At 35.2% G+C, this 21,632-nt stretch overlaps 1 protein-coding gene and 1 pseudogene across 4 annotated transcripts in view; one reads left to right on the top strand and one right to left on the bottom strand.

The window, feature by feature from the left end:
- ATP9B (ATPase phospholipid transporting 9B (putative)) overlaps nt 1-21,632 on the bottom strand; it is a 459,610-nt gene that overhangs the window by 86,304 nt on the left and 351,674 nt on the right. For all 4 annotated transcript variants that reach the window (XM_043972858.1, XM_043972842.1, XM_043972850.1 and 1 more), the window contains exon 15: nt 19,250-19,498. In XM_043972858.1, coding sequence (XP_043828793.1) covers nt 19,250-19,498 — 249 coding nt within the window. The remainder of the gene's footprint in view (nt 1-19,249; nt 19,499-21,632) is intronic.
- On the top strand, nt 15,852-16,342 carry LOC122736900 (annotated as a pseudogene).

Raw genomic sequence — 21,632 nt, forward strand, 5'->3', positions numbered from 1 at the left:
GAATGGATATAGGTCATTAATAACCAAGAGTCTAGGATAAGGATTCCTCACCTGATGTCCATTAATTTAAAAAAAAAAACCCAAACATTTTGTTAACTGTATTTCATTATACTTAGTTTCCTTTGTAATTATAATGAATTTTATTTTATGCATTAAAAGACATTATTCTGAGAAGTCATTCATAGGCTTCCCTAATCTGTCAAAGGGATCCATCATGCAAAAAGGTTAGGTACCCCTGGTGTAGGATGACTCCAAGGTTAGGAACTTGATGAATGATGGTCACAGAATCCAAAAGAAGAAAAAAAATCTAGCAGCAATGGGATGAAAAGTATGAAAAGTGACAGAGGAAAAGGCGGGGACTGAAAAAAAAAGCCATTGGATTTAGCAGTAAGACATCACTGCTTGGTTCTGAAATAGCAACTGAAGTAAATGGTGGAATCCAAAATTCAAGTGGGCAAGTTGTAATAAAGGTAGGCATACTAAGTGTAGTTGATTCTTTAGAAGTTTTCAGTATCAAACTAAATACAAGCCTTTTTGTTACCTTTCACCAGGAGTATTATAAAAAACTTCCTAAATGGTTTTCCTGCCTCCCAAAACTCTCTACACTCCAATACATCCAGTTGCCAAATTGATATTATTAAAACACAAGTTTAGCCATTACTCTTCTGCTCAAAAGCCATCAGTGACTACCTAAGATAAAATTGAAATTCCTTAGCCTAGCATTTAAAAAGGCTTTATGATATAGTTTTCATTTCTCTTTTTCAGACATTTATATTACTCCCCCTTAGTATGAGCTATGTTCTATTCCAAGGCTTCTTAAACTTTTTTCCACTTGTGACCCTTTTTTGCCAAAGAAATTTTCATGCAACCCTGGGTATATAGGTATATAAAATAGGTATACATAACCTTTTACTGTTGACAAATTTTTCATGACTCCCACATTCAGTTATGCAACCCCAAATGGGGCTCTACTCTAGTCAAACTATCTAATAAGCTGTTTCTTTAATTCTTTCAAAAGAAAAAAAAAGAAAACTAAAGAATATAGAAAATATGACCCATATAAGTGGACTTTTTTTTTTTTTTGCGGGGCAATGGGGGTTAAGTGACTTGCCCAGGGTCACACAGCTAGTAAGTGTCAAGTGTCTGAGGCCGCATTTGAACTCAGGTACTCCTGAATCCAGGGCCCATGCTTTATCCACTTTGCCACTTAGCCGCCCCTGCGCCACCTAGCCCCCATAAGTGGACATTTTGAAAAAGAAAATGGAACATGTTTCAGTTCTCATGTTTCAATGAGACAATAAGAAATATTAGTAAAAAGTCAAAAGACTATAAATTTAGAAAATGTGAGATACCTACTGTTTTTTAAAAAAATGAGTTGGTGAAACAAAATGAGAATTTTAAATGTTTTTTTCTTTAAAAAATGTTTTAACACTTGCTGAAATAAAAGAACATTTCCATCTATAAAGCAGAATTTAAAAAATGATTACGTGTGAAACTATGACTCTCTAATATATACATATAACCTGCTTTCTTTTAAAACTGTATAACAAAATAAAAATGTTACTTTCAAGACTCTTACTTGTCTTTGATACCCTTAGAACTTCCTTCTCTCATGAAGACAGATAATTTGAGAAGCATTACTACCTGAAAACAATGAAAAAAACGTGTGTGTGTGTGTGTGTGTGTGTGTGTGTGTGTGTGTGTGAAGTATAAACTGGTAGTGGGGTGGGGAGGGACTCTCTAATTGGCTCTCAAGGCATTCAGAAGCCTATTAAGTCAAACTAGTTGTTTCTGCTATTTCATTTCACTGTCTTCAAATGTGCTCTAGGGATGAGGACAGCATTTAGTGATGGCATACAGGGTAGTCAGTCAAAGCATATATATCATCATGTACCTACTATGTGCTAGGCACTGTGCTAAGCTTTAGGGATACAAAGAAAGGCAAAGCACAGTCTTTGTCCTCAAGCAACCTCACAATCTAATAGAAGGGCCTTCTTCCTCCACTGAGGCCATATGAAAGGTTCTTCAGCCTTTTCAATTGTTCTTTTCAATTCTAAGTGAAGGGAATGGAATCTTTGAACCTGATTTTGAGAGAGAGAGAGAGAGAGAGAGAGAGAGAGAGAGAGAGAGAGAGAGAGAGAGAGAGAGAGAGAGAGAGAGAGAGAGAGAGAGAGATATGGGATTTGGAAATCTGAATACAGGACAGCTAGTCCAGCATCAATACTCTGAGGACTAAGCAAGGATCTCTAAGAGTGAATTTTGGGACCAAAACTTAGTTCAATAAGCCAGAGAGCCCAATTACTAGGAGAAGAACTTGATAAAAACAGTTCGAAAAAGGGAAAACAGTTTGCTAAAATTAGGTATGGACCAATGTCACATATATCAAGATGAATTCCAAATAAATACATGACTTAGACAAAAAAATGTTACATCATAAAGAGATTAGAGGAACAAGGGAAGAAATTACTTTTCAGATCTATGTACAGATGAATTCATAACCAAAAAGAAATAGAGAGGGTCACAGAAGATAAAATGGATAGTTATGATTATGTAAAATTAAAAAGATTTTGAACAAAGGCAATACAGTTAATATTAGAAGGGATATTTCAGAGGCCACTGTGAAAACAATCTTTGCACTAAATTTCTCTGATAAAGGTCTCATCTCTAAGATATTTTTTAAAAAGTTATTCAAATTTATAATAAGAGCTACTTCCCAAATGACAAATGGATATATCCAAGCTATCTACAATAATATGAAAAAATGCTCAAAATCTCTAGTACTTATGGAAATGCAAATTAAAACAACCCTGAGATTATACCTCATACCCATCAGATTGGCAAAAACGAAAATAAGGAAAAATGATGAATCTTTAAAGGCCTATAGGAAAACAAGCACACTAATGAATTGTGTTTTTTTTTTTTTTTAGTGAGGCAATTGGGGTTAAGTGACTTGCCCAGGGTCACACAGCTAGTAAGTGTGTGTTAAGTGTCTGAGGCCGGATTTGAACTCAGGTACTCCTGAATCCAGGGCCGGTGCTCTATCCACTGCGCCACCTAGCTGCCCCGCACTAATGAATTGTTAGAGGAGTTGTGAATTGATTTCTGTAAAGCATTTACATTCTGTAAAGCAATTTGGAACCATTCCCTACAAATCACTAAACTGTTCATACCCAATGATACTCCTCTTCCTCCTCCTCTACCCCAAAGTTAAGAAAGAAAGAAGACAAGGATTTCTATATATAACATGTTTATAGCAGCTTTTCTTGTCATAGCAAAACCAAAAAAAGCCAAAAAAAAAAAAAAAACCCTCCTAGAAACCAAGGGAAGGAATGCCCAATTGTTGGGGATAATCATAGAACAGGAATATAATGTAATATATAAGAAACATTGAAATGGACACTTTCAAAGGAAAACATCAAGATTTGTATGAACTGATGCAGAGTGAGCAGAACCAGCAGAAAAATTTGTATAATAAAGACATCATAAAGAAAAGTAATTTTGAAAATATTTTGATTCAAACTACGATCAGTGCCATGATAAACCATGATTCCAGAAGACTAAAGATAAAGTCATGCCACCCTTTTCCTACTAGAGAGAAGATGGACTAAAAATACAGAATGATATGTTTTTGAGCATGGCCAATAAGGAAATATGCTTTAATCATACATATTTGTTATTATGGTTTTCTATCCTTTTTTTGGAGGTAGGGTTTGAGGGGGGAAAAGTGTAGGATAGAAAATAAATTACTTGCTATTTAATAAAGAAAAAGAATAATAAAAGAAAAGGGGATAATATTTAACACTCAGGTAAAAAAAATTATTTTTCCCTAAAATTTGGAGTCATTTCCTTTTGTTTAAAATGTTCTTATGAACTTAATCATCAACAAACATAAATATTACAGTGTACAAAGAAAAAGAGGACAAGAAATTATGAAATTCTGTTACATATTTTTGATAATAAAATTTTTTATTTAAAGTTTTGAATTCCAAATTCTATGCCTCCTCTCCTGCCCCTCTCCACCTTAGACAGTTTTTAAAAAGTATATGACATTTAATAAGGTAGTAACAAAATTGCTCTGTCTCTGAGCTTCTTGTTATTTTTCTGAAACACACACATATATAAATAATATCCTTTTTTACATTTATGTTACTGCCCCCTCGCTCATGTCCCTCTCCCCACCATAAGCATTTAAGTAAGGAAAAATTCAATTCCAATATCTACATAATAGTTCATAATCACAAGAGAAACTTTTACCTTCAGAAGACTTTTAATCATTAGATTGAGGAATCATGGGTAATTCCCAATCTATTTTGAAATTCTTACTTAATAACAGCATGTATATTCCTATTCCTTTTGTCATTTTAAGTAGAAAAAGTTTAAATATAATTTCTGGCCTCTTTAATTTAATCTCTTCTTTTCTTCTAAAACCTGAAAAACAAATACTTTCCATTTTCCTTTAATCCTTTTTGCTATCCTCGAATTTCTCCCTTCTTCCAAGACCTACCACCAATATAAGTGATAGTAATTTAATGATAATTGGCCTAGGTTAATAGGATAAAAAATGCTTCATTTTCCCATTCTAACTGATGATGGCAGACACTGCAGGGAACTGGCTTGGTAGCATGGTGTGGGAATTAGGAACCAGCAAATCTAATGCTCTTTACAATTCACTATGATACCTCTTATCTCTATTTTATTGATGAATAGAATCCAACCCACATCCTACCCCAAATAAAGAATAATTCTGTTACACCAGGATATATTTATTATGTAAAGATTTATGTTTTGGGCAACATGATAATCCATAACTCAGAAACTGCATAATGAGCAGCCACATCATGACAGGGTTCTAAAACATCCCAGTCTATACCAATGATAATTAGAATAATCTGTCTAATATAGTCAAACCCAATTTTAGAAACTTGAAAGAACAAGTGCTACATCAATAGCTGAGACTTTAGCAGAAATGGGGTATAGGCTAGCTCATTTACCTACTGAGTGACCTTGAAAATAATGAATTCTGGTCTCATTTGATTACTCCTGAAATTTGTAAGCCTCAGACTTCACTTTCTCAAGTAAACATTTTTCATTTCCATAGGTCATTCAACAAATTTCATGGAATCTATGTGTTACATGATTAGGCACATTTATAACAAAAGAATGGAGATTAAGGATGGAATACTTTTATACTTTGACAAAGAACAGGATGAACCGTGTTTTATGTTTTTAAAACTAATCAGTGAATGAAAATTTTATCTATAAGTTGCAAACAGAATTTGAAAGTGCTTATAAGCATTGACTTAGCCTACATTATTAAGAAAAGAGATGACAAAAGTATTCCCATGCCTTTTATATATATATAACATCACCATCAAGATCTATACGTATACACTCTTGTAATATCTGCTTGAAAATAAAGCAGTCCACTGATTTTATATGTTTGGTTAAATTTCAAATGATTTTCTGAACAAGCTACTAAAGTTTTGAAGTTTTCATTAAAAATGAAAATGCTAGCAGTTTTACAAAGGGAGAGAGGGAATTTAAATATGATTAAATGTATAATTAAATGGGGAAATAAAAACTAAGTCTCACCCACAGGCCAGTTAGCAACATATTTAAATAATCCTCTCACAATCAGTTTTATCAACAAGAACATGCCCATTTTCATTTTGGGAATCCATGTTGAGAAAGTATATTCAAGTATCCTTGTATTGTACAAGGGAAAACATATATGAGCAAATACACTACTTCCTTTACAATTTGTACACCATTTTTTTAAAAATTTATTTTATTTTATTTTATTTTTTTATTTTTTTGCAGGGCAATGGGGGTTAAGTGACTTGCCCAGAGTCACACAGCTAGTAAGTGTTAAGTGTCTGAAGCCGGATTTGAACTCAGGTACTCCTGAATCCAAGGCCAGTGTCTTATCCACTGCGCCACCTAGCTGCCCCACACCATTTGTTTTTAAGAGTTTCTATATTGCTTTCTTTCATTGCCAAAAGACAAACTTCTCTCAATTGATCTACAATTTCTATAGAAATATCTAAATACTATCACTCAGATACATACTTTTTACTATCTACTTAATTTTGCCATTGGAATATCATCTTTTTTGATTAGGGCTATAAGAATTAGTGTACATAATAGAATTATTAGTTGAAAATGCAGTTTGATCATCTGGAAAAACTGACAGTCAATATTCAAGACAAGCCATGGAGTAGTTATTCTTTATTGGTCTTGAAGGTCATAGTAGTGATGCCTTTATGTCACTGGTAATTATTTGCTTCTCACAAATACACTGACGAAACACCACAATTAGTCTTGCTTCAATAAGCACACACAATAAAATGAATTAAACAATATAGGATGCCACACACAGCACAGCTTACTTGTGTAAAAACAAAAGCAATGCTGTTATCATTTTTGTCTATTTTAAAAAGATATTTATTATAGCAAAATTATTTTAGCAAAATTGCATTTGCATACAAATGCTAGAATATGGTAATGATAACTGTAGTTATCATTTAAAATATTTTAAAATTAGGCCTACTTAAATTTGAGATATTTAGGGATCTGACTACAGAAAGGGAAAAAAAAGTAGAACCAATAAAATAGCTAGTTTATGAGAGTAAGCAGTCATTAAAAATCATGGCTAATCAATCCTTCCTGTCCAAAAGAGGCCAAAGGTCTTCAAAGGTCCCTGTTCATAGCATGGTTTGAAATGGCTTGGGATTGTGACCTTTGCACTTCATTGCTTTCCCTACTTAGTTTATATCCTTTTATGATTGTTCATTACATTAGCTCTGCATTAGCTTTCCATAACTGAACTGCAACATACACTATGACAAATGACCAAGAATGGGTTTTTATTTTGTCAATGAGGCTCTCATGGTATATGCACTGTTTGCCATGCTGTACTTGTAGTGATAAACCAACGAAACTTTCTATTCTTGGAGAAAATGAAATATTGATCATTTATCATAAGAAGTAGGGAGTGGGGTACGAGTAGGCTTTCCATTATGAATATGAAATCAGTTACTTATGCATTGCTACTTCAATAATCCCACTACCTTCTACACTTTAACCCAGGTATCACTAAAGATGCTACAGATGACACATCATGGTGATGAATGATTTTATAGACAAATGCTTAAAATATAAGCCTGTGTTTACATATGCATATGATAACTTTAAGGATTAGAATTAATTTGCATTGCAATTAATTATCTATATAATAGATTTTTCACTTGCATACACAGGCAGGTAACTTATAAGGTTCTTTTGTATCTTTAGGGAAAAGGAATGCAGTTTCTACTTATGTTTTGAGGGGTAATTTCTGTGAGACTGCAATAAAAAACATACAGAATTGGATAGTACCCAGAGACTCAGAAAATAAAGCGCTCCGTTTAATAAATTACCCTCTTACCAAAGACCAAGATGACACCAGAGCCATAAACAAAGTAGGGATTGTAATGATGTACTGCTGAAGTACAATGTATAAAACTGGTTAAGTCTATTAAATGATAATGCTGCTTATTAACCAAATATGTTGTGATAGGTCAATGCTGAGGTTAAAAAGAAAACATCAATTGAACCATTTCCCTAAATAAAGCTCCAGGGTGCAATATTCCAAGCACTTTATTCAATAAAAAATGCTTTTAAAATGGTACTCTGGTGATTGGGAAACATTGGCATCATCCGTCAACCTAACTGCAGGAAAGTTCAATAAGCTAAATAATGAACCATTTACATTATTTTCCTTAGGCTTCAGTGATTTGCAAACATTGCATCAATAGAGCTCTTTAAAAAATTATGATAAAGACCTTCTAGTCTTTTTATTTTCAGTTTAAAAAATTGAAGATTTCTTTAAAAAGGTCATTTATTGTTCTGTTCCTGTCAGCCTATCAAAACTGTCTAATCTCTATCAGAGCAGAAATACATTTTAAATAACTAGAAACATTTTTAAATTTCAGATAATTTTTCCTTAAAATAGGAAAATCATGACAGGATGTGTTTTAAAAAATGAAATTGTTCCATTTCTACACAGAAAAAATACACAAGCAAACAAATGTACCTAAAAATACTGATTAAATATATAATAGAACAAATTTTAGCACAATTGAAAGCATGAAGTAGATACTGAAAAATAAATCCTCTGGATATATAAACTTGGGTAATATCTTATACCATAAATTAGAAATGCACTTTAATTTGACATATGAAATTAGGAAAGCTCTCTAGGGGTCTGCTTTAGCCTCATTCTCTTAGTTCTTTGTTACCTATGAATTAAATATATATATATATGTGTGTGTGTGTGTGTATGTATGCATGTGTATATATATGTATATATATGTGTATATATATATATATATATATATATATATATATATATGGTACTTCACAAGACATGTCTTATTTTCCATCCAGGATTAAAATTTTTTGATGTGAGGACTAGAAAAACAGTGAAGTCAAAATTGTATGCACATATTGATAAGCCTGAAAACATGAGAGGATTTCAACATCACAAATTTAGAGCTGAAAGGAACCCTGGAGATCAATAATCCAAGCAACTACTCTCCTCCCCTCATACAGACAAGAAAATTAGGGGCCATAAGGTTTAAGTGACTTTTCCAGCATTACAAAATGTCCAAAGTTAGAATTTGAATCCAAGTCTTCTGACTCTAGAGTCAATACTCTTTCTCTTATTTTAAGCTGAACAAAGAAAATCAAGACTATAACATGCAATTTTCTGTAATTTATCAATAATGCTTTAGGTAAAAGAATTCTAATTTATTTACCATAATAGTAGATATAAGATGGAGTTTTTTTCCATACACTATTCTATGGTAACATATGGAATACTAAATAGCAAACAGATCATTTAGGACTTACTTTTAAGACATGCTATTGTGAGGGCAGATATGGTAACTCAATTCCCTCCTAAAAGTATTTGCTCATAGTTTATATTTGTTCTCAAAGCTAAGGAGTGGGAAATTTATAAAATTGTAAATAATTATCTTCTGCATGTTGGATCTTCACGATCTTCCTAAAAAGGAAGGGAAACACTACTAGATGATATACTTGTTTCTCTTGTTCTTTTTCTAAAGTGAAAGGAATGGAACAAGTGCATATCTTTCTGGCATACACTGCAAAATTACTTTAGAATTCTGCCTTATGAGCTATTTAAAAAAATATTTACTAGCCTATATATATATATATATATATATTTTTTTTTTTAATTTTTTTTTTGGTGGAGCAATGAGGGTTAAATGACTTGCCCAGGCTCACACAGCTAGTAAGTGTCAAGTGTCTGAGGCCGCATTTGAACTCAGGTCCTCCTGAATCCAGGACCAGTGCTTTATTCACTGTTCCACCTAGTTGCCCTCAATATAATTTTTAAAAACTTCAATAAACAAGCATTTTTCTTTCCATCCTGTTACCTTTTCCACCTTACTGAAACAAAGAGAAGAAAAACTAAACCCTTATAATAAATATGCACAGGCTAGCAAAACAAATCCCTACATTGGCTATGTCCAAATGTTTATGTCATTTTGCATCTTCAGTTTATCACCTCTCTTTCAGGAATTGTGTTTGGTTAGCTCAATGACCAGTCTTTAGGTCTTTCAAAGAAGTTTGTCGGGGGCAGCTAGGTGGCGCAGTGGATAAAGCACAGGCCCTGGATTAAGGAGGACCTGAGTTCAAATCCAACCTTAGATACTTGACACTAGTTGTGTGGCCCTGGGCAAGTCACTTAACCCTCATTGTCCCACCAAAAAAAAAAAAAAAAAGAAGTTTGTCTTTACATTGTTGTTATTGTGTAAATTGTTCCCCTGGATCTGATCACTTCATTCTTCATCAGATCATATGAGTCTTCATAGTTTTCTTTGAAACCATCCTTCATCATTTCTTACAGCACAAATGGTATTATTGTATTCTGATTTGTTCAGTCATTCCCTAATCGATAGGAATATCTTTAGTTTGTGGTTCTTTGCTACCATAAGAAGGTACTATAATATACAAATGAGCTGGTCCTTTTCCTCTTTCTTTGATCTCTTTTGGGTACAGGTCTAGGTGTGGTATCATTAGGACAAATGGTGTGCAGTTGAGTAACTTTTGGGGTAGTTTCAAACTGAATTCCAGAATAAGACGTTACAGTTTACAGAAATGGAGACTGGGGGCATCTAGGTAGTGCAATGGATAGAGCACCGGCCCTGGAGTCAGGAGTACCTGAGTTCAAATCCAGCCTCAGATACTTAACACTTGCTAGCTGTGTGACCCTGGGCAAGTCACTTAACCCCAATTGCCTCACTAAAAAAAAAAAAAAAGAAAGAAAGAAAGAAATGGAGACTGTTAGAACAAGATAATTTCCTTATTTTATACAGATGCAGAAAGTGAAAGAGATGCTGTTATGGCTCTGGAGGACAAAGTGAGGTTGATGACTCTGCACAGCCTTCTCTCACTTATATACAATTCACTGCAAGTCATGACATCACTTCCTAATATTATGGTCCTCTTCGAGAATGAAGGACAAACAACAACAACTGATATCCCACCAGTTGTCAAATTTTGCCATGTCTTGTATCTGACCCTTTTCCTCTACTCAGCACTCTGTAATCTAGCTAAGTTGACTTCTCTGTTCCTCACACAGGACATTCCACTCACCTTGTACTAGTCATCCCCTATGTCTGGAATATACTCTTTCATCTTTGCCTAACAGAATCGATCTTCCTTCAAGGCTTAAGCAAGACCTTATCCATTAAGCCTCTCCTGATTTTCCCCAATTATTTCGTACCTTCTTTCCAAAACTACTTTGTATTTATTCTCTTTATTTTGTATATTCTCTTTGTTTGGTATATGCTCATAAAAGTACTTGTTTCTCCTGTTAGAATGTAATCTTACAAGCAAAAATTCTTTCATTCACTGTATTTGTCTCCCTAGTTCTAACACAGTGCCTGATATACAGTAGACACTTAATTTTTTGTTAATTATTGATTGATTTTAGTTTGTTTAATCATTTAATTTTCTTTCTATATGTTCTACACTAATAGTAACTCCCAACCTTTTTTTTGTGTGTGTTAGCCTTCTTGTCTTCTCCCTATTTTGATTAGTTAGCACTGAATCAGACCTACAAACTGTAGATTCTCCCCTTTTCAATGTTGTTTCCCTCTTGGGATGTCGGGCTGGATCCATGTCTTATGGAGACTTCAAGGGGAGAAGATCCTAGTTGGGTTTATACTGTTCCAACTTCCCTTTATGGCTCATCACACTTTAAGTAGTAGATAGTGGAAGTAAGACTAGGTAAGTGCTGAGAGGGCAGGGATAGAATTCACTGTAGCCAAAACTTGAAATAAAGTCCTATCCAGAGGGCAGCTAGGTGGTACAGTGGATAAAGCACTGGCCCCTGGATTCAGGAGGACCTAAGTTCAAATCCGTCCTCAGACACTTGACATTTACTAGATGTGTGACCCTGGGCAATGCAGAGAGGGGAAGGTCCTTTATTTATCCTGCCATTTTAAAAGGCTTTAACTTCAATGGAGTTATTTCCCACATTTTCTTCTTATAATTTTGGGAGATATGCTGAGAATCACTCATCTTGCCATTTTGTCATAAGTATATTGATTACATTTAAAATGACAAGAAATTACTTGCCACCCATGCAGTACTCATTTCCAAATCTTTAGTATACATACAGTCAGGTCACCAACTCAACAGAGAAAAGATCATAACTGATATAAAACCAAAAGGCTAGCAGTAAGAATGTATATTGTACAACTGAGTCAAATCCAATCTGATTTCAAATGTTGAGGCTGAATAATTGGAAAATGGATAAAGAAAAAACAAAACAACAGACATTAATACAGGCTCATTATTTCTAAAAGAAGCTTATAAAGGTCATCTAGTCCAATTCCCTTATTTTACACATGAGGAATCTGGGTCCCAGAGAGGTCAAATGACTTTCCTAAGGTCACACAGGTAATGATAATGACAATAATAACAATGATGATAATAACAGCTACACATATAGTGCTTACTATGTGACAGACACTGTGCTAAGAGCTTTACAAGTATTATCTCATTAATCCTCACAACAACCCTATAAGGTAGGTTTTTACAGGTAAAGAAACTGAGGCAAAGAGAGGGTAAGGAACTTGTCCTGGCTCACAAAGGTAATAAGCATCTGAAGCTGGGTTTGAACTCATGTTTTCCTGACTCCATTTCCAGCCGTCTATCCACTATGCCATCTAGTTGTCTACATGACAGAAGCAGTGTTTTATACCCAAGGTATCAAAATCACCACCTTTGGGCCATGAGATCCAAAACACTCCTGAGTATGGTCTGAATAAAATGAAAATGTAATTGGGAAATATTTCACAAAATAAATACAAGTACAATAAAATTTAAGTAATATTACATTTTAAAACTAAGTCAGTAAGCAGCCCACAGGAATCCTTATGTACAGTTTAGTAGTCCTATCTCCCATTTCACTCTTTTATACACTCTGCCTCTTCTTTTTATTTTATATAAACCAATTGCCATGTAAACACACTGAAAATGTCCAGGTACTATCCTTAGGCAATAAACATTTGATCTCCTTACATGGTAGTGAGATAAGGTAGCCTAGGGTGAGACTAGAAAGTTGTTAGTAAAATGTATGGAGACAGATGTTAAAATATGATGATCAACATTGTCTTAGAAAACATTGAGAAAGTGACATGAAAAACATTTACAGAAACCTGAAACATTTAACTACCTATAAAAGTGTCTTTCTTCCTAACTTTACAAAATAATTATAAGAGTAACTCATACATGTTATCAAAGGCAACGCTGAACAAACTATAAGATGGCAATCGGTCAGTTTTCACAAATGGTTATATAGTAGACCACATTTACTTGATAAAGTAATTGTCTTTAAGTGTAGACCTGACCATACCATTCCCCTACTCAATAAACTCCAAGTAGCTCCTAATTGTCAATGTGACAAAATATAGGCTTCTCTGCCTGCCTTTTTTCTTTTTTTGTTTGTTTGTTTTTTTAGTGAGGCAGTTGGGGTTAAGTGACTTGCCCAGGGTCACACAGCTAGTAAGTGTTAAGTGTCTGAGGCCAGATTTGAACTCAGGTACTCCTTACTCCAGGGCCAGTGCTCTATCTACTGCGCCACCTACCTGCCCCTCTGCCTGCCTTTTCAACCCTTTTCCTCTTGACTTTAACCCATCTTTCAAGTCAAGCCAACAAACATATATTAAGTACCTGTCACATGCCAAGCACTGTGCTAGGTGCTAGGGATACAAAGGCAAAAGACGGTCCCTACTCTCAAGTAGCTCATGATATAATATGGGAGAAAATATGCCAACAACTATGTACAATCAAGATTTATATAGGATAAAATGGAGATAATCTTAGAAAATGGACTAGCATTAAAGAAGACTGGGTGGCTTCTTGAAGAAGGTATGGGAGTGGGGGCGGCTAGATGGCACAGTGGATAAAGCACTGGCCCTGGATTCAGGAGGACCTGAGTTCAAATCCAACCTTAGACACTTGACACTTACCAGCTGTGTGACTCAGGGCAAGTCACTTAACCCTTGTTGCCCCACATTAAAAACAACAACAAACAAACTTCTAAGAAGGTATGGGAGCATTTTAGCTGAAAACTGAAGGAAGACAAAACTAAGAGGTAGAGATAAAGTGGGAGAGTATTCCAGCCATGGAGGATACCCAGTGAAAAGGCAAGGATGTCAGAGAAGTATCTTGTGCAAGGAACAGGAAGGATAGTAGTGTTGCTAGAGTGTAATCCTTGTTCATTTTGACCTCTCTGCAGCCTCTGACACTGTTATTCATACTTTTCTCCCTAAGTTTTCAGGATTCCACTCTCTCCTGGTTTCCTATTTATCTGAGCATTCTTCTCTTCCTCTTTTGCTGGTTCCTCCTCCAGATCATGCCTTCTAATTATATACCACAGGGTTCTGCCCTGGGCCCTCTTCTCTTCTTCCTCTATACTACTTTACTTGATGATCTCATTTGCTCCCATGGATTTAATTGCCATCTCTACAGTGACAATTCTCAAATCCACCTAATCCTGCACCAACCTCTCTGTTGACTTCTAATCTCAGATCTCTAAATGCCTTTCAGACACTTCAAACTGGATGTCCAGTAGACGCTTTAAGATGTTCAAACATGTTCAAAACTGAACTCATTATCTTTTCCCCCTTGGCTTATACCTCTTTCCCAAACTTCCCTATCTCTGCTGGGAGGCAGCTGGGTGGCACAGTGGATAGAGCACTGGGAAGACCGGAGTTCAAATATGACCTCAGAAACTCATTAGCTGTGTGACCACAATCAAGTCACTTAATCCCAATTGCCTTAAACATCTAGAGCCATCTCTAGTTGTCCTGATGCATATCTTGCCACTGGATCCAGATGGCTCTGGAGGAGAGAGTGAGGTTGGTGACCTTGCATAGCCCTCCCTCACTTAAATCCAATTCAGTGCAAGTCATGACATTACCCCAATGTCATGGTCCTCTTTGAGAACAAAGGACACCATCTTCCCAGTCTCCTAGATTTGAAATCTAGGTTTTATCCTTAATTTCTCACTATTTCTCACTCCTTTATCCTGCCAAGGTTTGTCGATTTCGCCTTTGCAATGTCTCTAAATATGTTCCCTTTTCTCCTTTGACACTGCCGCCACCCTGGTGCAGGTCCTCATCACTTTATCCATGAATTATTGCCATAGCCTTTTTTTTTTTTTTTTTTTTAGTGAGGCAATTGGGGTTAAGTGACTTGCCCAGGGTCACACAGCTAGTTAAGTATTAAGTGTCTGAGGCCGGATTTGAACTCAGGTACTCCTGACTCCAGGGCCGGTGCTCTATCCACTGTGCCATCTAGCTGCCCCTTGCCATAGCCTTTTGGTGGGTCAGCCTGACCATTTCTCTCCCCACTCCAATCCATCTTCCATTCAACCACCAAAGTGATTTTCCTACAGTGCAGGTTCTACTATGTAACCCCTCTACTCAATAAATTCCAGTGGTTCACCATCACCTTCAGGATCAAAGACAAAATCCTCTGTTTGGCATTCAAAGCCCTTCATAACCTACCCTCCTCCTACTTTTCTAGCGTTATTACACCTTATTCCCTGCTACATACTCTTTGATCCAATGACAATAGCCTCTTAGATGTTCCACAAACAAATCGTTCTGTCTCTTGGCTACAAGTATTTTCTCTGGCTATCCCTCATTTCTGGAATGCTATCCCTCCTCATGTCTGCCAATTGGCTTCCTTTAAATCTCAACTAAAATCCTCTTTCAGAGGAAGCCTTTCTCAATGTCTCTTTATTCTTGGGTCTTCCCTCTGTTAATTATTTCCTATTTATCCTGTATATAGTTTGTTTGTACTTTTTTGTCTGTTGTCTCTTCCATCAGATTGTGAGCTCCTTGAGAGCAGGGATTATCTTTTGCCTCTTGAGCTTAGTGTTTGGCATATAATTGATGCTTAATAAATGTTTACTATTTGATGGTTTATTGTAGGGTATGTGGAGGGGAGAAAGGTTTAAGAGGCCTGGAAAGATAGGAAAAAGCCAGGTTACAATAGTTTAAAAGCCAAACAGAGGATTTTGTATTTAATCCTGAAGGTAATGGGGAGTCACTGGAATTTAGTGAATATGTGTGTATGTCTATATACTCATGAGGCATAGTCATACCTGTATTTTAACAAGATCAATTTGATAGTTGAACAGAGAAGATGGTCTGTAGTGGGGAGAAACATGAGATAGGAAGACCAACTATTGACTTTTGCAATAGTCTATGCATGGTTTTCTATCCAGGGCTCCGACTAAAGCAGAACCCGTCACTGCCGCTGAGATGTTTATGACCAAGAACCGAATTGCTATCTAGGAACTCCTTTTTAAGGAGGGAATAATGGTAGCCAAGAAAGATGTCCACATGCCAAAGCATCCTGAGCTGGCAGACAAGAATGTGCCCAATCTCCACATCATAAAGGCTATGCAGTCTCTAAAGTCTTGTGGCTATGTTAAGGAGCAATTTGCATGGAGGCATTTCTACTGGTATCTCACCAATGAGAGCATTCAGTATCTCCAGGATTACCTTCACCTGCCCCCTGAGATTGTGCCTGCCACACTCCAAGGAAGTCGTCCTGAGACAGGAAGGCCGAGGCCTAAAGGCCTGGAAGGTGAGCGACCTGCCTGGCTTACTGGTGGTGAAGCTGACAGAGACACATACAAAGTGCTGCTCCCCCTGGTGCTGACAAGAAGGCTGAGGCTAGTGCTGGGTCAGCAACAGAATTGCAGTTTAGAGGCAGATCTGGTTGTGAATGTGGTCAACCTCCTCAATAAAAAGTATAAAAATGTTTCATGTTGAATAAAATTTGGTAAAAAAAAAATTGTTTTAAATAGTCTATGCATGAGGTGTTGAGAGCCTGCACAAGTGGTAATGTCACTGGAGAGAACAAAGCATATTCAAGATATATTACAACAGTAGAATGAACAGGACTTCGAGACTGATTGCATGTGGGGAGAATTGAAGATGTCCCCTAGGTGGCAAGGTTGGGTGACTAGGCTGATGGTTTTGCTCTTATTTGAGGCGATGTTTGTTTGGCTCTGGAGGAGAGTGAGGATGGTGACCTTGCATAGCCCTCCCTCACTTAAATCCAATTCAATGCAAGTCATGACATCACCCCAATGTCATGGTCCCAAAGGACAGCAATAGGGAAAACAGCTCTGTGCTCTTGAGAGTAATAAGGAAGTTAGAATAGTAGGTGGGGTCTTCCTACTTTATGATCTCCCTCTTTTCCCCCTCCCCACTGAAATCAAGTGGCCCTTTCTCTGTTTTTTACATACAACATTCCATCTCTCATCTCTGTTTTCCTACTAGAGGTCCCCAACACCTGTAGTGAATGCCTTCCTCACCTCTGACTCAGCAGATTCCTTATTTCATTCAAGATAAGCTCAAGAACTACTTAGTATGTGACAAGTATTGGAACACAAATACAAATAAGCAAGACCCTCCCTACCTTCATGGGGCTTACATTCTAATGGAGGAAGTTAACCTATAAAAGAGAGATAAAAGCAGAGCAGGTGGGATTTGTGTGGCTGTATGGCTTACAAATGGTAGGGAAGTGGAAGGCTGATTCTTAGCAAGATAATGAAAAAGCTTACTTATCAGAGACCAGGGTCCCAGGAGAAGAATTCAAGCTCCAATCTGAGGGAGATGTGAAGGATAGCCAGAGTGCAGGTGGCATGGTGTGGAATAGGTCTGGAGGTGGTATGGTGGCTTGCTTCTACACAAGATAGGCAAATCTAATAACTTAGTGCTTACACATTTACTGGTTGGTTTTTTACAATCAGACAACTGAGCGAAAGGGGATGGAGAATACAAGATCCTTTTATGTTTACTATTTGTTGCCTATTTAAAAATGCATTTGATAAGTTTAACTTATGTGACAATATTTGAGAAAATGTACCTTTTTTGAAGAGGTAGAGTATGACTAATCAATAGGGAATACTGATTATACTGTCAGCTATGGTTGGGTTGTTTGTTTCACTGAATTGACCATTTTCTTTCTTTCTTTTTTATTACAAAGGATGGCTTACTGGGTAGAAAAAGGATATATTCAGAAATAAGGGTGATATCAAAACAAATGAGAACAATACAAATAAACTCTGAAACTCTGAAACAAAAAACAACCTTAATTGAACACTGTCCCCTTAACAGTTGTTCTCATCCATCAAAGTCAAACAAAATTCCCTGAAAGGCATAATAATCAAGATCATAGAGATCTTTTTTGATGGCCTATGCATACTAATATCAAGAAAAATAGAAAACCAGAAATATTCTACTATCACTGACAAAGTACAGAGTCTTAAATGAAAGAAGTCCACCAGATACCATTTGTGGATGATATTGAATTGATTACATAATGCCCAACACACTATAGATTTTAAAATTTTCATAATAATTCATAAAAAAATTAATCATAATTCAGGCAAGCCTAAGATAACTATCCACACAGGAAAAATCAAGTGGATAAAAATACATGGACAGTCTATAGAACTGACCATCACAATATAAATCTTTTTTTTTTTTTTTTGCGGGGCAATGGGGGTTAAGTGACTTACCCTGGGTCACACAGCTAGTAAGTGTCAAGTGTCTGAGGTCAGATTTGAACTCAGGTCCTCCTGAATCCAGGGCAGGTGCTTTATCCACTGCGCCACCTAGCCGCCCCCACAATATAAATCTTTAGGAGACACTGAGAATTCCCCTTAGGGAATCATGCCATACTTTTAATGATCTTATTCTTCTTCCTAAAACAAGGCTGACTTCTGAATGTCTTTGATTTATTACATGCCTATGGTAGGTGCTGGAGGTATAAATATAAAAACAAGACAGTCTCTGCCTTCTAGGAACTTATATTCTACAGAAAGGATTCATTTTCATTGTTATGTAAATATAGAACTACTCTGATTTTTTTGGAGGGTCAGGAAAGGAATAACAACTGAAGGAATAATGAAATTTGCAAAACTTCATGGCTGCAAGCTATGGAATATCATAACTAATAAGGTTATTTATAGTAACTTTGGGACAAAATCCCCAAATTAAATCAATATAATAATTTACTTTAATCATGGATTTTATGTAAAACTCTTTCAAAAAAACTTAGGAAATCTTAACTCTTTCAGTGATATGTAAATTTCTGTGAAAAGACACAGACTACCTAGTGCTTATTTACCTTTGTATTTAGTGTCTAAATATTGCTAAGTAAAAGAATATTAACATTCAAGTTTAATTACCTATAATATATGATATAATGCGATGTGCTATGTGTAATGCTACTTTCAAGATTCAACTGACATTAAAATTAAGCTTTAAGATAAGATTATAAAATCAACATGATTTTCCAATTTTTTTTTTCTTGTTCCCCCCTGGAAATAAGGTTATGCACTTTTCAAAATGTTAACAGTTTCAGGTCAAATTTGTCAGTCTGAAAGAAACTCATTTCTCATTTGCCTAATTTATGGTTAGCAAGTGAGAAAATCTGAAGGAATAACAATTCTCAAGGAAACTGCACATTTCTTTTCTATTTACATGGTCATCATTGCTTTTAAAAAAACAACAAGAAAAGACCAGAAATTACTTTGTTCTTTGTCTTAAGACAGACAAGTGATTTTAAGGCAGTATTATTTAAGAAACGCACTTAAAGACATTTTTTAAAGAAATTCACTTTTTTAAAAAGTTGCACTAACCTCGTCAGGACTGGATGCTTGGTAAGTTCGATTTTCATCACTGAAGTCCTGATCCACCTCTGCATATTCTGTTTCACCAGTCACTCCAGCTCGAGACTCATACACAGGCGTGACATTGTGACAAAGAGCAATGGCTTTCACTGCCTCATGTATTCGACTGCTAACACTTTTTCGAACTTTGGGAGCTGAAGACTGAGATTTTCTGGATGGTGTTGAGCTAGTACTGTTTCCACTAGTTTGTGAAAACATCTTTAAAATAAGAAACAAAGACAAAAAGCAAAACAAACAGTGACAGATAAATATAGCTAGTTGAAGAGAAATTAAGCAATTAAATTGATGATTACTAATATATTCTAGTTTTCTAAAATTAATAATGTCCATGGGGAGAATTTATTTTATTATCTGCTTTCGAATATGTGTTTGTTTACAGGATAAAATTACTTTTAGCCAGTACTAAAGAACATTATTTTTATTTAATCTTAACTGCTTGAACATATCTACTATTACTGTCAAATGTTTTCATGTAGTAAAATCTAAGCAAACATACAATGCTCCAATATTTAAAACTTCAAAAATTCATTCTGGTAATTCCATTTTAATTGTATAGTTTATTTTTTTAAAGTCCTTGCCAATTTTTTCACCTGCTACCAGAAAATAAAATATATCCCACTGCAACATGGGAGTTTTTTATTCCTGACAACTTTCATTAGAATTACATAAAATAGTCTTGAAGTAATATAGAGAAAAGGAATAAGATATCTCTGCTGTTTTGAGGGATTTTCCTCTATACAGTAAATAAAAGAGTTGTCATCGTAACTTCATGTTGGAGATATTTATGATTTGTGTTGACTACAGTTCATTTTTAAAAAACCCATAACTTAAATATTGATGAAAATGACTGCTGTGGCATAATTTTAAATAATACTTCCCCTAATGTAACTACCCATTCATTGCCATGGTGCATGTTGGTCTCTACTCAAGTTTGGCTATATGGTTATAAAAGAATTGATTTCCTCCAGAGATGATGATAATGGTTATTATTATTATTATTATTATCCATCTACTTGGGGAAAGGCCTTTTAAGGTTGAGGTGTGAAATAGCAACTTTACTTGATTCCACCACTTTCTGTCAACTTTAGAGTAACTTCACAACAAGCCTCCTTAGAAACCAAGCCTCTTGTTTTTTGACTGAGTGTACTGATCCACTGAACCGTGAACATTATGCCCATCAAATTACAGTGTTGTCTAATAAAGGGTTTAACTTTTCTGCTCATCTGGCACTGCTTTTCAGTGAAAGCTTTAAACCTCTGCATTTGCATTCTGCTAACACTGATGCCATTACAGCCGCAAATAAATTAAGCCGATTTACTCCTTCTGAATTATGTTATGTTTATTGATGCTTGTATAATTTAATTTCACACAAATTCCATTAAAGATTATGCCCTCTATCACAAAATGCTTCCAGTGGGGAAATATAATCAGGTTATAATAGATTTGTGTGTTGCATTACAGTGGACTTAGTAGACTATTGTCATCTTAATAATAAAACAAAACACAAACAAGGGATAAAATCAATGTCACATAAGAACTACTGTCTAACCAGCTAACCAACTGACAGCTTCTATTAAAAAGGATTAAATAAAAATCCTCCTCGGATGGAAACAACTATTGAGTATTTGTTTTTCAAAAATATAAAGTAACCCTTCATTTTTCTGTTATTAAGATTTCTTATTAGTAAGAAACTTCACTGAAATCCTGTTTAAACATTATTATTCAGGCATAATAGAAAAAACTGAAAAAGATGAAGAACTTCAAGAAAATCAAGTAGTACCTTACATATGGATACAAAAAAATAGATGATTGGGTTAGGGAAAGTATCCCTCTAATCCTCTCTACAGATAATAAAAGGTCAACCACACATTCATATTATTTTATCATCACTAAATGTCTAGGAATAACAGACAATTCTATTTGTTATTTAATTAAATTTAAAATATACAGTTATCCAAATTAATAATATGTATAAGCAATACCTCTTAAAAAACAAATTCACAGGAAAAAGCTGAACAAGGGCTAGATTGTTCATAAAAAATCTTTTAATCAAAGAAGTAGCTAGAAAATTATTTTTATCCCAACTTTTAATTATGTGCTTCAAAAATCTATTACAATGAAATATGCTAATTTATAAGAGGAATTAAATTTCCAGTTGTTTTAATTTGAAGTCTGATATTATCAGCAGACAAAATCAGTACCAAAGTTATGTCTCCAAGACTAAAGACAGTTTTGTCAATCTACCATATTAGGTGGTAACTATAAAATAATAATATTTTGTCATTTTCTACTATTGGAAATTTATCCATCAGGATTATACATGCTATGGATA

Source organism: Dromiciops gliroides, chromosome 1, assembly GCF_019393635.1.
Source record: "Dromiciops gliroides isolate mDroGli1 chromosome 1, mDroGli1.pri, whole genome shotgun sequence".
Lineage (NCBI taxonomy): Eukaryota > Metazoa > Chordata > Mammalia > Microbiotheria > Microbiotheriidae > Dromiciops > Dromiciops gliroides.